The sequence below is a fragment of the Mauremys mutica genome, chromosome 2, assembly GCF_020497125.1.
Source record: "Mauremys mutica isolate MM-2020 ecotype Southern chromosome 2, ASM2049712v1, whole genome shotgun sequence".
Taxonomy (NCBI): domain Eukaryota; kingdom Metazoa; phylum Chordata; order Testudines; family Geoemydidae; genus Mauremys; species Mauremys mutica.
The window spans coordinates 205197152-205211370 of NC_059073.1; the positions used below are offsets into that span (position 1 = coordinate 205197152).

Consider the following 14219-nt stretch of genomic DNA (forward strand, 5'->3'; position numbering starts at 1 on the left):
GAGTGATTGGGACACCTACACCCTTTAAGGCCTTCTATAGTACGACTTGGTCAGCTGAATCAAATGCAGCCGTAAGGTCGACATATGCTACGTGCAGGGGTTTTGAACTCATGGTGTATCTCTGACAACAAGCGGAGGGCTGGTGGCATCTAATGTGGAACTGTTCCTCGTAAAGCCTGATTGCTGGGGGCAACACTGAGCAGGGGCTCCAAACGTGCCAGCAGAACATTTGCAAACACCTTCCCTGGCATGGACAATAAGGTGATCGGCCTATAGCTCTTACATTCACTGCTCAGTCCGTTGCCCTTATAAAGTGAGATCACAATACTGTCCTTCCAGCTTGTTGGCAAGGTTCCATTTCTCCACAGCAGATGAAAGATGGCCAGAAGATGGTTCTTCCATGAAACTTTAATTGGTGGTCCCTGTCACTCAGACAGAAATCCAGGGGGGCATTTTGAAACTTTGATGCTTTTTCATTATGAAATATTTATTTGATCACTGAGGTAATTGAAAAATGGAGTCCGAGGACACCATGGGTCAGTGCAAATTCAGATGAGAGTATTAGAATGTGTCAACTAGATACAGTTATTGCCTCACCTGCCTCGTAGCCTCATATATAATTTCATCCCCAATTGTCTTCTTGTGGAGGAGTGGAAGCATGGCAGCCATTTGTGGCCTACAGGGCTCTGCTCTCAGGAGTCATTGGCATCACAAAGGGGCATGTCTGTTGGAGAAGGAGTAGAAAACTTTCCTGCTGACTTGCAGCAGTTTGGGAAAACGGGAAACCATCCAAGAGGTTCAAGAACGTCCAAGGAAGGACATATGGGTCAATTCACACAAGTGATTATAACTACAATCCTCCTAATAGATGAAATTAAAGATGTTTGTGACATTAGACCCCAATATAAAGTCTGGCTGCAGCTGAGTTATCTAGTTTATTTCCTGTCTTCTAGCAGATGGAACAGTTTAGTCTGAATGAGCTGGGCTTTCATCTCTTTTTAGCATTCTATCCCATGGAAGCATGCTATCCCATTTATGGAACTGATTGTCCTTCCTTGGAAGTCTTCGAACCTCATAGGTGGCTGCCTCAGTTTTCCCAGACTGTTACAGATTGGCAAGAAAGTTTCTACTCCTTTTCCCATAGACATGCCTTTTTCTGATGCCAGTAACCCTTGAGGACAGAGCCCTATATAGTCCCAAATAATTGCCATATTTTCATTTCCCCATAGGTGGGTAGACAAGTGGAGATTAAATTCTGAACTGTTGTCAGCAAATACCATTGATATATCCCCTGTGTTTATTATACTGTACTAGAAGTATTGCACAAAATATGTCTGTGTCACTTGAGTAATGCATCTGGCTGTCATGTCATCAATGAGAATGAGGCAGTCTGGGTACCTTTAGAGAAATCTGAAGAGTTGGAACACTTCATAAAGCCTGAAAGGAATTCTAAACTAAATGTTACAGTTTTTAAGATGAATGTTCATTATGGCTTGCCTAGTGGGGCCACTCAGCACTTTTTTGTTTACTTTAACTTCTACTTTTATTTCAAAAGGTGAGCTATGAAATAGCAAAGGTCAGAATTAATTATTTTAATTATTCTTATATATTCTCATGGAAATTAATACAAAAGTTACTTAAACTGTTTTGTTCACCGTTGTCAATTTATATTGCAAGTCCAGTTACAAGGCAATTTTTAATTTTTTGATACTATTCTCTGATGCTCTTTTGGATGAAATGCAAAGGCCTATTATAGTTTAACTTACTGGTATGTATTCTATTTCTTTTTTCCTAAGGACTCCGAATATTAATAGAGGAAGCTTGATTGCACTGTGTGTTTCTAATGTCTTTTTCATGCTTCCCTGGCAGTTTGCTCAGTTTGTCCTTCTGACACAAGTAAGACAATTTTTATTGAATATCACCAAAATATTCATGGATATATTAAACACACCTCTGTTCCTGTACATGGGATGATAGCATAGTGTGTATGTAGCTTCAGAATAATAAGTTCAAGCTTTATAGTATTACACTATACACAGTATGTTTAGACAAGTGTGTAGGTCATTGCCAAACTTCGATTCAGGTAGAATCTTTATCTTATTTAGATAAATTAACTGCTTTCTACAGTCAAATGAATTCATAGAACTTCTGATGTGTTTTAGCTACCATTGTCATTCTGTAGCACAGTAACCAAAATTTGGTTTTACGTTCATTCTGAATATCTGTTCTCTAAACAGAGTCCAGAATGCAGCAGCCAGACTTCTCTTGCTCCCAGATTCATATTGCACCATCACATTCAGTGCTGTCCTAACAGCTCCAAAGTTATTTCAAAATTGTCCCCTTCTTGTCCCACAATCTTAACTGTGGGGTTTTTTTTTCTCTGAGGTGATGGAAAGTATACCAGAATGTTTGTCCTTATTTGAGCATAGGCCTGCCCATTTTGAGCCCTTCCCAGATTTTTCTGCCTCCAGAGAAACAGAAATAGTCCAAATGTAGTTTTGCAAAACCATATATGAAAACAAATGTTTTTGTGATAGTAATAAAATATTTCAGTTACAAAAATTTTTAGGCATGGAAATTTAAGTAATTTGCCTTTTAGTCCTAGAAATGCATATATTAAGAAAAAACTCCCCATCGTTAGAACCAGAAAGTGAAATTAACACGTTTAGTTTCACTGCCCAAATTGTTTGAAGTCTAAAAAGTAAAAATAAAAATCTGAGTACAATCAATTTATTAAAATTACAAAATTATGTTAATAAACTAAGGTGATTAATACAAATAGGGAACTATTTTAAAATGTCTTGGACATTTTTTTTATGTTTAACATATAATATTCCAGCATGAATTTTACGTGGATAGTGTTGACTTTTGGTGTACCTATTGCTACCAGGTACAGTAATTACTGTCTGAGAGCAGCAAAGAACTCGTCTGATTTAAGTACTCCAGAGGGAATTCTATGCCAAAAAATAAAAATTCTGTGCACAATATTTTAAAATGCTGCAAATGTTATTTGTTAATAAATAGATGTGGAGGCTCCAACATGGCAGTGGGGAGCACAGGCCACTGGCTGGATGGAAGTGGAAGATCACCCTGGAGCCCTCCCTTCCTCCCCCCAGGACAGGGACTGGGTGGTGAGGGTGCACCCAACCCTGACACAGCGCAAGGGTTGGGCCTGTCCCAGTAACACCCCGGGGTCCTGCCCCTCTGCACCAGGCACTCCAGGGGTGGGCAGGCTGGCTCAGCCCACCAGGATACAAGTGTGGCGGGGCTTAGTTTGGGGGAACCCAGGTGTGGGGTGAGAGAGTTCTGTGTGGGACAGTCTGGGAATGGGTGGCTCAGTGTGGGATCTGGATGCACAAGAGCTTGTTGTGGGGGTTCGGTGCAGGGACAATGGGACACTGTAGGGGATCCAGGTGAAGGTGGGTTGGGGCTCAGCAGGGGCCGTCTGGGTGTGGTGGGATTGTGCTTGGCAAGGGTGGTTAAGGTGTGGGGGCTCAGCCAGGGGGTCTGGGTGCTGGGGGAGTGGGGCTTATTGGGGTGGGAGTCTGGGTCTGGTGGGGCTCATTAGGGTGGTCCAGGTGCAGGAGGGGTGGGGCTCGATGGGGTGGGGGTTTGATGGGCCTGCTTAATGGGGGAGCTCTAGTGCTGCTGCTGAGGGAATGCTTCATGACGAGCTCCCCCTCTTCCCCATGTCCTATCCCTTTCCCCTTCCACTGCCACTATCCCTCTCCCTTAACTCCCACATTCCTCTCCCACAACTCCTTCATCCTCCTTCCTTCCCCAATGCCTATTCCCACCCCTTTCTCCCATTTCTCCTGCCCCAACCCACCTCTCTTGCCCTGTCCCACTGTGGGAACTCACCATTGTACAGAAAACAAGATGGCTCCCAGCATGCAGAAGGGGAACCCGACCAGCACTACGACTCAGGAGATGGCATCCAGCTGCAGAGTCAGCTAGCCGTAGCGGAACCCTCCTTCATCCAGGCAGCTCTGTGCTCACAGAAACGGGGGGTGGGAGCAGTGGCACGTGACCCCGCATACCCCCATGCCTTGCATCTGAGGGGACTATGCCCCCCAAACTATGCCCATGGGCATCCCCACCCCGACCCCTTTGGCGATTTACCTCTCTGCCAGCTGTTCTGGGCACTGGAAACCATGCTGGCATGTGACCGCTCTTGTGGCTTCCCTTTGCTTCCCTGCAGAAAATAATGGGGAGACAAAGAAATCTGTGGGGGGAATGAATTCTGTGCATATGCAGTGGCACAGACTTCCCCCAGGAGTATATAATGTAGTTTAAAAGTGTCTGTTAAATATATCTCTAGTCAGCACATACTTATCTTTATGCATTTGAATGTAAGCCCAGAAGTGCTAATTAGCACAGATTTAAAAAAAAGTTCTGTAATCAGGGCTTTTAGGAATTTTTCAGTCAATAGGAGGTAGATTAGGAAAAGTAAGGGCTTAGATTTCACAACACAAAGCATTGGTCATATCTAGCTTCCCCACTGAAAAATTACTCTTTGTGTGTAGCTTCTAAGTGCAAGTGCGTTGATTACCTGATTCAAAGGGTTGCTGCAATCACTGATCTCATTCTTAAAAATAAATAAAATATGGGGACATGGTGAATTAATTACTAGCCCATGTCAGGTTTTTTGTTTTAAACTATGTGTGACTTTTAATGCATTCTGGAGTCTTTAGGTAATTGTCCCTTTTGGAAGCAGAAGTCTTGCTCCCTATTTGGGTCTGCAGAGAACAAGCTGCTGTGTTAAATATCATCCTGAAGAAGTTGGGGTTAGAATGAGAGGCATAGAAAAAGCACTCATACCTTCCTAAGCATCTGCTATCCTGAGCTAGGGTGCAAAACACCCATGACTCTTAAATTAAAAGCTGGGAAATGAATGAATAACTGGATAAAAGGATAATGTGGAAAAGTAATTGGCAGAATTATTCCCGAGGCTCTCCCCCACAAGTATTTGTGTCCTCAGCTTTTCTTGTATTTTTGAGGAGCAAGGATGCCCTTCTCTCTCTCCTCTCCTTGTCAACCCAAGGTGCCTGGAATGCACGAGCTTTTCTTCTCTCCCATCTACTTTGGGCTGCTGTATTTTGAAGTAGCAGGTGCTGCTTTTGAATGAAACAATCTGGGCAGGGGTGGATGGGTCTCCTAACCACAAAAAAGAAAATTAGTTGCAGGTGGCCACCAAAAATGTAAACTACAGAATCATGTTTATTTTTAAAATGTTTGATAAAATGGCCCTCGTTTTTCAGAAAATCAAGGCAGAGGCAGCAGGGGTGCTCTGCTGGTTAAGACAGTGGACTGGAACTTTGGAGAGCTGAATTTGGTTCCTAGCATCACCATAAACGTTATCCATGACCTTGGGCAGTCACTTAATTTCTATGCCTCATTTTCCTCATCAGTGAAGTGGAGATAATATTTCCTGATTTTTAGACTAATAATAATGAATGCTCTTTTATCTGAAAATGGGAGGTACTATCTAAGAGCAAATTATTAATACAAGTGGGGATCATTAACATTAGTAAAGCAACTTATTCTTTTAATTTAAATCTTATTCTTGAAATGTTTACATGTTGTTTTGTATTCTTTGGGTGTTATACACAGCCCCACCTTCTTTCAAAATAAGCCATTGCAAAAATTCATAAGCCTTTAGCCATTAAAAGGAGCTACAGATGCTTGTGGGTTATTGCTGAATAATGTATTTATGCTGTATGTATGTATAGTTTTCAATTAGTTTAATCTTCTCTTTTTAATTCCAGATAGCCTCATTATTTGCTGTGTATGTTGTGGGTTACATTGACTCTCTCAAGTTACAGAAGATACTTTGTGCACATATGGTAATACTTCCTTTTAAAAAATTAATCTAGTCAAACCAGCTAGTCAAGAGAAGCTAGTTTTAGGTATTTTGATTAGTTGTGAGTGTAAAGAGTTACTGTCAGACTAAGAGTGAAGGGAAAAAAGGAATAGATCCCTGTCCATACACATACCTTGAGATGCACAAAAATGACTTTTTAAAATAGAACACTATCTGCCTTTACTAATTGTGTATTGGGGAAAAAAAGAAAAATCTACTGGTTTTAAAAGAATACTGTCAAACTTGGTAGACCAACATTTTCATCTGTCATAGAAGTAGATATTTTCTAAATTTCTTGCTAATAAATAAATATTTTTGTGATTAGACAAATATGTAAATGTAAACCAAGTATTTTAATATCCTAAATCATTAACAGTGCGCTGACTTGTTTTCCCTTTAATGAAAGAGCTAAGTTCACTTCTGCTACAATATCATGGCCAGTTCAAAGCTGTTAATTGGAACAGCTCATGAACAGGGCCACGGACTAACACGGGGCTTTAGGGGCTGCAGCCGAGGGCCTCTGACTAAGGGGGCCCCGCAAAAAATAAATCCATAATTATATACAATTCAGTGGTCACCAAACCGCCGATTGCCATCAACAGGTCAGTCCTGGAGCCTCTGCCACTCAATTGCGATCTCCGGGCCACTAAAAGTCTTGCGACGCAGCAGGGCTCAAGCAGGCTGCCTGCATGCCTTGGCCCCACGCCGCTCCCGGAAGCAGCTAGCTACTGGCACATCTCTGAAGCCTCTGGCAGTGGGGTGGAGAGGAGGTTCTGCGCGCTGCCCCTCCCCCCAGCACTGTTCCCGCAGCTTCCATTGGCAGGGGTAGCGCTTGCAGGTGCGTGCAACGCATGGAGATGCACTGTCCCCTCCAGGGACATGCAGAGACATGCCCGCAGCTAGCCGCTTCCAGGAGCCAGCGTGGGGTATGGCAGGCAGCCTGCCTGAGCCCTGCTGTGCTGCCAGCCTGGAGCCGCCTGTGGTAAGTGCCTCCCAGCCGGAGCCTGCATCTCGCACCCTCTCCTGCATCCCAACTCCCTCTCAGACCCCACACTCCCTCCTGAACCCCAACCCCTACCCCAGGTCAGAATCCCCTCCTGCACCAAACTCTCTCCCAGAGCCCACATCCCTCGTCCTCTCCTGCACCCCAACACTCTGCCCCAGCCTAGAGCCCCCTCCCACACCCAAAATCCCTCCCAGAAAGAAACTAATATAACAGCTGTTCTAAGATAAGTAGGCTATTTTGAATTAACTATATTCTTCATGTTTTAAGACTGATAGGTAACCATAGAATGGCTTTGCTAATGAAAAGGCAAGTTGAGTATAGTGTTCATACCCTCAATGCCATAATTGTGATAATTTTGTTTTAAATTAAGGAAAAGACTTTTGTATACAGGGGCCCCAGAGAATTTAATAGCCCCAGACTCACGGGAGAGTCAACCCAGCCCTGCTCATGAAGATGACTTATCCATATGACAGCCCCCAAAATGTTCTGGCACATACTTCAAAATAAGAAATGAGAAAATATTTTATGATTAAATTAGTCCTGAGCAAAATCTCAGGATGTTTTAGCTTGAGAAAACATGAAGGTAGGTGTTGATGGTCCTTCGCTTCTTTTCCTGACCACTTCCTGGTAGTTCCAAAGCATATAAGTAAATTACCTGCAAGCTTAATTTATTAGTTCTTATATTGCTCTTCCCAGATGCCAGGTCGGTCACTGCCAGGCCTCCTGCTAACCTCCCAGGCTGCCCTGGACCCTGTGTCCCCCTAAAGTGCAGGGCCTCCCAAGCGTGGGGTCCGGGGCTGTTGCCCCGGTCCATCCTATGGACGGGACGGCTGTGCTTGGACCTGTTCTGAGTACCACCAAAAATTATACAAATCTGGCACCCATGGATACTGGTCATGCATTTACAAGTTTCTGTGTTTGTGTATTTTGAGAAATAGCTGCTACCACATGACTTTCTGGATTTTTCCATAGTGTTCAGGCTCTTCCTGAAGAGTCTAATTGCTGTAATACACTTCATTGTCTGGGTATACCAAAAGAAGAACAGGAGACACTTGTTATGGATTTTAATCAGGCCTCAACTTTATTATATAGAGGTCTGGAACTAGCAGGCAGATAAGTGTACAGTGCAGGCAAATCCATATTTATTCAAATCATTACCTGGGGCTTCCATCAGCACCCTTCATTTTCCATCCAGGTCCCTCCAGCCAACACATGGCTTGGACCTTACTATCCACCCCTCTCATAGGAGGGTTAAGGTGGCTATGAGACCAGGGGAGGGGAGAGTTGGCTCCCTGCCGTACCAACCATAGGCGTCCCAACCCTCCGTCCCCGTTCTGTTCCTTTACCCGGTACCTCCTTTATGAGTACTTTTATCAGACCATTTATCTGGTCACTGGATGTCTTCCCTATGGAGTACCTGCACTGGACATCCACTCCACACTTACAAAATAAGTTGCGACATACAGCCTACTACCCTTTCTTCTTACCAGAAAAGGTCATCCCTGACACCCACTGTGGGGAAGGCGAAAAAACCTCACTCCCCACCGAAGCCAATCTGGTGTTGTGGGAAAAATTCCTTCCCAGCCCCCCTTAAAAAGGAGTGACTAGCACAATGTCCACAGCAGGTCCTAACCCAACCCGATATTTGCCTCCACTAGGAGAGGGAGGGTGGGTGCTGCCTTGAATGCCTCATGGAAAAAAAGGGCTTCCCACGCCAGGGCTTGCTCCTTCCAACCTCACATTCCTGGGAGGTGAGTCAGCACCACAAAACTAACCACCGTTCACCTTTTGCAGCAGTCTCTAACCTCACTCCCCATCCCCTTCAGCCATAAAGCACAGCTGCCCTCCCTCGGCAAGCCCAACCAACATTTCCTTTTAAGTGCGGTGCAGTCATTAGGACTTAAGAAATGCCCTATAATGCATTCTTGAACAATATTCTGGTTAGGAGGAGATTATTGAGAATCCAAAGATCTATAGCTCACCTACTAGAAGAAACAACTTAATATAGGCTTATGATTATCTTTCCCCAATTGGTTCTTTCTGTCCTTCTCTTACACACCTGATCTTGAATTCTTTTCTCTCTTCCCAGCAATTGATTCTCAATCACCATCTTCCACTTCTCCCCATTCCAATGTGTTATAGTGCCTCCCCTATCCCTTCTATGGCTTTAATGGTTTACTTTGTTACTCCATCCAGTGGATTTTAATTTATTCTTAGAGATTGTTTCCTTGCTAATTATGGTCTCTCACAGTGGGTTCAACTGATTCTTAAGGAGTCAGTCTCCTCATGGATTCTGTCCTTTACCTTCTAATGGATTCTGGAAGCACATCCCCTATTCAATATCAGCTGCTATAGCTTCTGAGACATTGGCTGGGCCTGTGAATCCATACATTTTTGTAAAATCCAGAATAATACTTGCCAGAACAGTATAGTTGGCAACTACAACTGCATAAGAAAATAGTGGAGAAAACTATGGTATGGTTAAGTATGTCTATGACCAAAGAAAATGCTTCATCAAATTTTTGGTTTACCAGTTTTGATAGTGTTGTTTATTTGAAATTTACAGCTTTCTGTATGGCAGAAATATGAAGTTGTTCTTTGAGTGTCCCTCTGGGTGCTTCAATTCAGGTGCAGATGCACCCTGTGCCTTTGATCAGAGATTTTTGGTAGTGTTACCTGTCTGGCCTGCTCATGCGCCCTACAAATACTCCTGCCCCATACCCAGGCTATATAGGGCTGTGTGGGCAAACAGCCTTCAGTTCCTACTAGTGATGCTGGAATTAGGGGTGCTGCCACACCCCCTTCTTGAAGTACTAATAAACACCAAATACATTCCTTCAGCAGCACCCCCACTATAAAAATTGTTCCAACATGCTTGGTTCCTTCTCAGCTGCCTTTGGCCAGAATTGGAATTTAGTGTGTGCCTGTTTTCTATTTAGAGTTATAGTACATAGTTTAGTACTTTATAGGATACTTTATATTTATTGGAACTGTTCTCATTTTCTTTCTCCCCTCCAAAAATTTTTTTTCTCATTCTGAGGAGTCCAAATTTTGTTCTTGAATATGGGATGCTGGGCTACATGGGTTTTAAGAGGTGCCTCTCCTTTCGAGGAGCCATTCCTGTCAGTGAGGAATTTTCCCCTAAATTGCGAATGAGACTTGGACTCTCAAGTCTCCAACAAAATAGTCTTAGCTTTGGAACCTTTTTGCCATTGCAGGCAACATGGAGTGAAGAAAATTCTGTTCTAAAGGACGACTCAGGCATCTCTATGGGTCTCTATGGGTCTCCACCAACTCCATTGCTTTTAAAGGTTCTCACAAGATCAAACACAACCAAGCCAGGGTCATTTTGATTACATCAACTTGGCCAAGACAAGTTTTGTTTCCTTACCTTGTCGGACTCACCCTCTGCCCTCTGTGACAACTCCCCATCAATTCTTGACTCTCTCAGGATGTGGGTCAAACACTTCACCCCAATCTGAACATTCTGCAACACCAAGCATGGATCTTCAGTGGCTCTCAGGATTAGAGGCATCCTGTTCATCAGGAGTACAACATGTGCTGTTAAATGGCAGGGAGAAATCTACAAGACACACTTACCTCCAGAAATGGAGAAGATGTCATCTTTGGTGTAACCTGTGTCATTTTTCACCTGTCCAGTCATCTCTTTCCAGAATCTTGGATTACCTATTGGAATTGAAAACATCAAGTCTCTGAATTCCATCAAGGTTCACTTAGCATTAATAACAGCTTTCTACTCACCATTAGGCAGTTTGTCAATTTCACACATCTGATCACAATGAGGTTCTTAAAGTCTTACAAACCTTTTTCCACAGATTAGTGATCCTACTCTCCTTTGGGATTTCAACCTTGTTTTTAACCATCCCATGAAACTGCCTTTTGAGCCACTAGCTGCATGCTCTGTTACATTTGTCCATGAAGACAGTCTTTTTGGTGACCTTCACTTCTGCACAAAGGGTTGGAGAGATTGGGGCTCTAATGCCAGGTCCTCCATTGAATATGTTCTCCAAGGAGCAGATATAATTACAACCCCCAGCAAAATTTTTAGCTAAGGTTTCTTCTATTTCATATTAACCAGACTATTCACTTTCCAGTTTTCTTTCCTAAACTGCATTATTCATTTACACAGGAAGCTATCTTCCATACGCTAGATGTTAAGAAGGCGTTGGCCTTTTACTTGAACAGAGCCAGAACGTTCAAGAAGTCCCCATGACTTTTTGTTTCTATTGAGGATAGTGTATTCCCTAGACCTATCTCCCAAAGAGACTCCCTGGATGTATTATTGCATGTAATGGTTTGGCTGATGTTCAAACTCCCCTGCAAGTGATTGCATGTTCTGTTTGATTGCAGTCTATGTCTGTAGCCCTACTCAAAAAGGTTCCAGTTGCTGAGAGTTCTGCAAAGCTGCAACATGGAGTTCAGTGCATACTTTTTCCAGCCGTTATGCTTTGATTCATGCTGCTAGATCAGATGCTGCAGTAGACAATACAGTTCTCTCTTCAGCGCTGGACTCTGTTCTAAACTTCCTGTCTCCTTGACCTAAGGAGTCACTTGAAGTGGAGCACCCACAGGGACACTACTCAAAGAAAGAGCGATTACTCACTTTGTGCAGAAACTGGAGTTCAAGATGTGTCCCCCTTTGGGTGCTCCACTACCTGCCCTCCTTCCCCTTTGCTTTGGAGTTTCCTTTGTGGGACTTTGCAGTAGAGAAGGAACTGAGGGTTGTTCCCCGTACGTGTCTATACAACCTCTGTTCGAGGTATAGCATGTGTAGTGTGCATGTGCAGGCCGAACAGGCACTGCTACCAAAAATCTGTGGTCAAAGGTATAGGGTGCATGTGTATCTGAAGTGGAGTACCCAAAGAGGGAGACATCACAAAGAACTCCAGTTGTTGGACAAAGTGAGTAACCTCTCTCTTTTTTTCCTCCTCAAAATTTCTTTACTACTTTGTCCACAGGATTCTGAGAGTCTGACTATCAGCATGTATAAGTGACCTAGTAAAATAATGTGAAAGAATGAATAAAACATCAGGAATAGCATTTAAAAAAATGAAAAAAGAATATCATTAGGGGTCGAAATATATTCTGTTCTTAAATATTTTAGTCCATGTTACTTACATCATCATAGTAGTTCACATTTGCTACATTGCCATCATTTAAAATCTTTATTACTAACCTTTCTCAATACAGTTCTGTAAGCTGGGTCTCTAGCTTAGAGAGTTGCTGCATAGTATATAGATATTGATATATTTAAAGAAAACCATGGTATTGCTGTCAGTTATCAATTATTTTATTTATACTATATGTTGTATTTGAGAGAATTACTTGATGATTTAGATATTTGGAGATGTTTTGTATTTTCTTATTTCAGGCATCTCTTGCACTGTGTTTCATTTTGATGTTTGGCAACTCAATGTTATTGACATCATATTATGCTGCCTCTTTAGCAGTTATCTGGGTAAGTTTTGGAAGAATTCATTTCAGATGCTTAGGAATGTATTTCTGCACTATTATCTATGGATTGGCACATTAAATGGAGAATTGTAACTTTTTTCTAAATAGTTAGAAAATATTATACTTCCATGAGATTGATAAGGTTAGTCTTGGGACATGTTTGGGGAATGGGGAAGTGTTAATAAAGTCAATAAAATGTTGACACATCAAAGCTTTGACATGACAGAAACTCAACATGGGCTTATATTTTTTCAGGTGTAAGGCTAAAACAATCATGTTTTACAGTGTACTAAAAGTTATTTATATGCTGGCAAATTTTGTAGAACATCTGACACAAGCTATACGTGATTAACTGATTGGACTTTAAAATGAAAGCTGTGGCTTAAGTAAATTTCTGTTTGAAGCTTAAGCGGTATTAAAAAAAAAATCTTAAAATGGATACTTTTTCCAAAACTGCAAATAGAACAGAACAGAATGACCACTAACAGAAGCAACAATAATCAGAAATTGTAAGTCAATATGAAAACAGTCTTGGAAAGTCCACTCACTCAGGACCACACTCCAAGCATTATTACAATTATTAAAGGTTTGTCATCTTCCTCACCCCCTCTTTTTTACAGAAAAAACTCACCTAAGCAAATCATGTACTTACTCCAGTAAGGAAGAAGACAAAAGAATTATTAATCAAGGCTAGTAGAAGGACACTAAAGAGAGTATTTCCACCTCAGTCTCTCTTGATGTTCCATTCTGGAAGCATGGAGGGTAGCCCAATGTCTTAGTCTTTTTATTTTAACTTTTTGTCTCTTAGATCTTTTCTGAGAAATAACATAACTATACTATAGGGATTCTGAGCCATGCTCCTGGCTCCTTCATTAGCTAGAAGCTAAAATGCCCCTACTTACAAAAAACCTTTCTGTTGTTTGACCATTTGTAATGAAATCTCAATGTCATGTGGACATTAGTCTGGTGTAGAGTAGGCTTCTTACAGCTCTTCAGTTAATGCCTCATTTCTCATTTTTATTGCTCGTAACATCCACTGATGGTAAGGGTTCTTGTATCATAAGATGGTGAAGAGGGCATACAAGAGGAAAATTTAGACCTTAATAACAAATTTGTAACTTAATAACAGAAAGCAGGGAAACTTAGTGATTCTGTGTTTAGTAATGTTTTTCTGTCATTCTACCTCATCTTCCCTTGGGGATTCTTTGTGTACACTTTTTATGCTGTAATTTAGTAATTATTCCTCACTTTGAAGTTTCTTGTTGCTGGTGAAAATAGCCAAGCTTTCTGTGCTTGTATTGCCTTTGATGTTTTTGCAGAAACTATGTAAAATAGATTCTCTCCCGGCAGAGAGAAGAGTGGCTCTAATTCAGTGTATGGAAACTGCAATAATAAGAGTATCAGTTCTTCTGATATTCAGTCATGTGGTTGACAGGTTACATGGGTTTGAACTATAATTTTTAAGGATGTTCATGTGGTGACATGTCAAGCTCTGTATAAAAAAATCCCTTTTTTTTGCATTACTGGAATATGATTGGAAATATTATAAAATGGGTGCATTAATTTTTAATTATTTTTTAGGGTATTCTTGAATTGAGTCCAAAATTTCTGAAAATGAGTAGAAGAGAAGTCAGTTTATGGGTAAGGATTGTAAAATAATAGAATTTATCAGAAAAGAACTACCACTTATTGGTCGGCCAAATCAGGAAATTATCCATGTATTTTTATGCAGTGAATATACGAGAACTGATCGTTTGAAGTAATATTTTGAATATCAATAAGGAAAACTGACACAAAAAGGAATAAAGTTAACAGAAGTTAAAAATACAGGAATTTTCTAATTAGTTACAATATTTACAAAATCCTAAGAATTGG

General features: G+C 41.6%; 1 protein-coding gene across 1 annotated transcript in view; it reads left to right on the top strand.

The window, feature by feature from the left end:
- The window catches only part of DPY19L1 (dpy-19 like C-mannosyltransferase 1), a 103295-nt gene that overhangs the window by 44778 nt on the left and 44298 nt on the right, over positions 1 to 14219 (top strand). Inside the window, exons 10-13 of the mRNA XM_045007557.1 lie at positions 1797 to 1896; positions 5769 to 5846; positions 12262 to 12348; positions 13926 to 13985. Of these exons, the coding sequence (XP_044863492.1) occupies positions 1797 to 1896; positions 5769 to 5846; positions 12262 to 12348; positions 13926 to 13985 (325 nt within the window). The remainder of the gene's footprint in view (positions 1 to 1796; positions 1897 to 5768; positions 5847 to 12261; positions 12349 to 13925; positions 13986 to 14219) is intronic.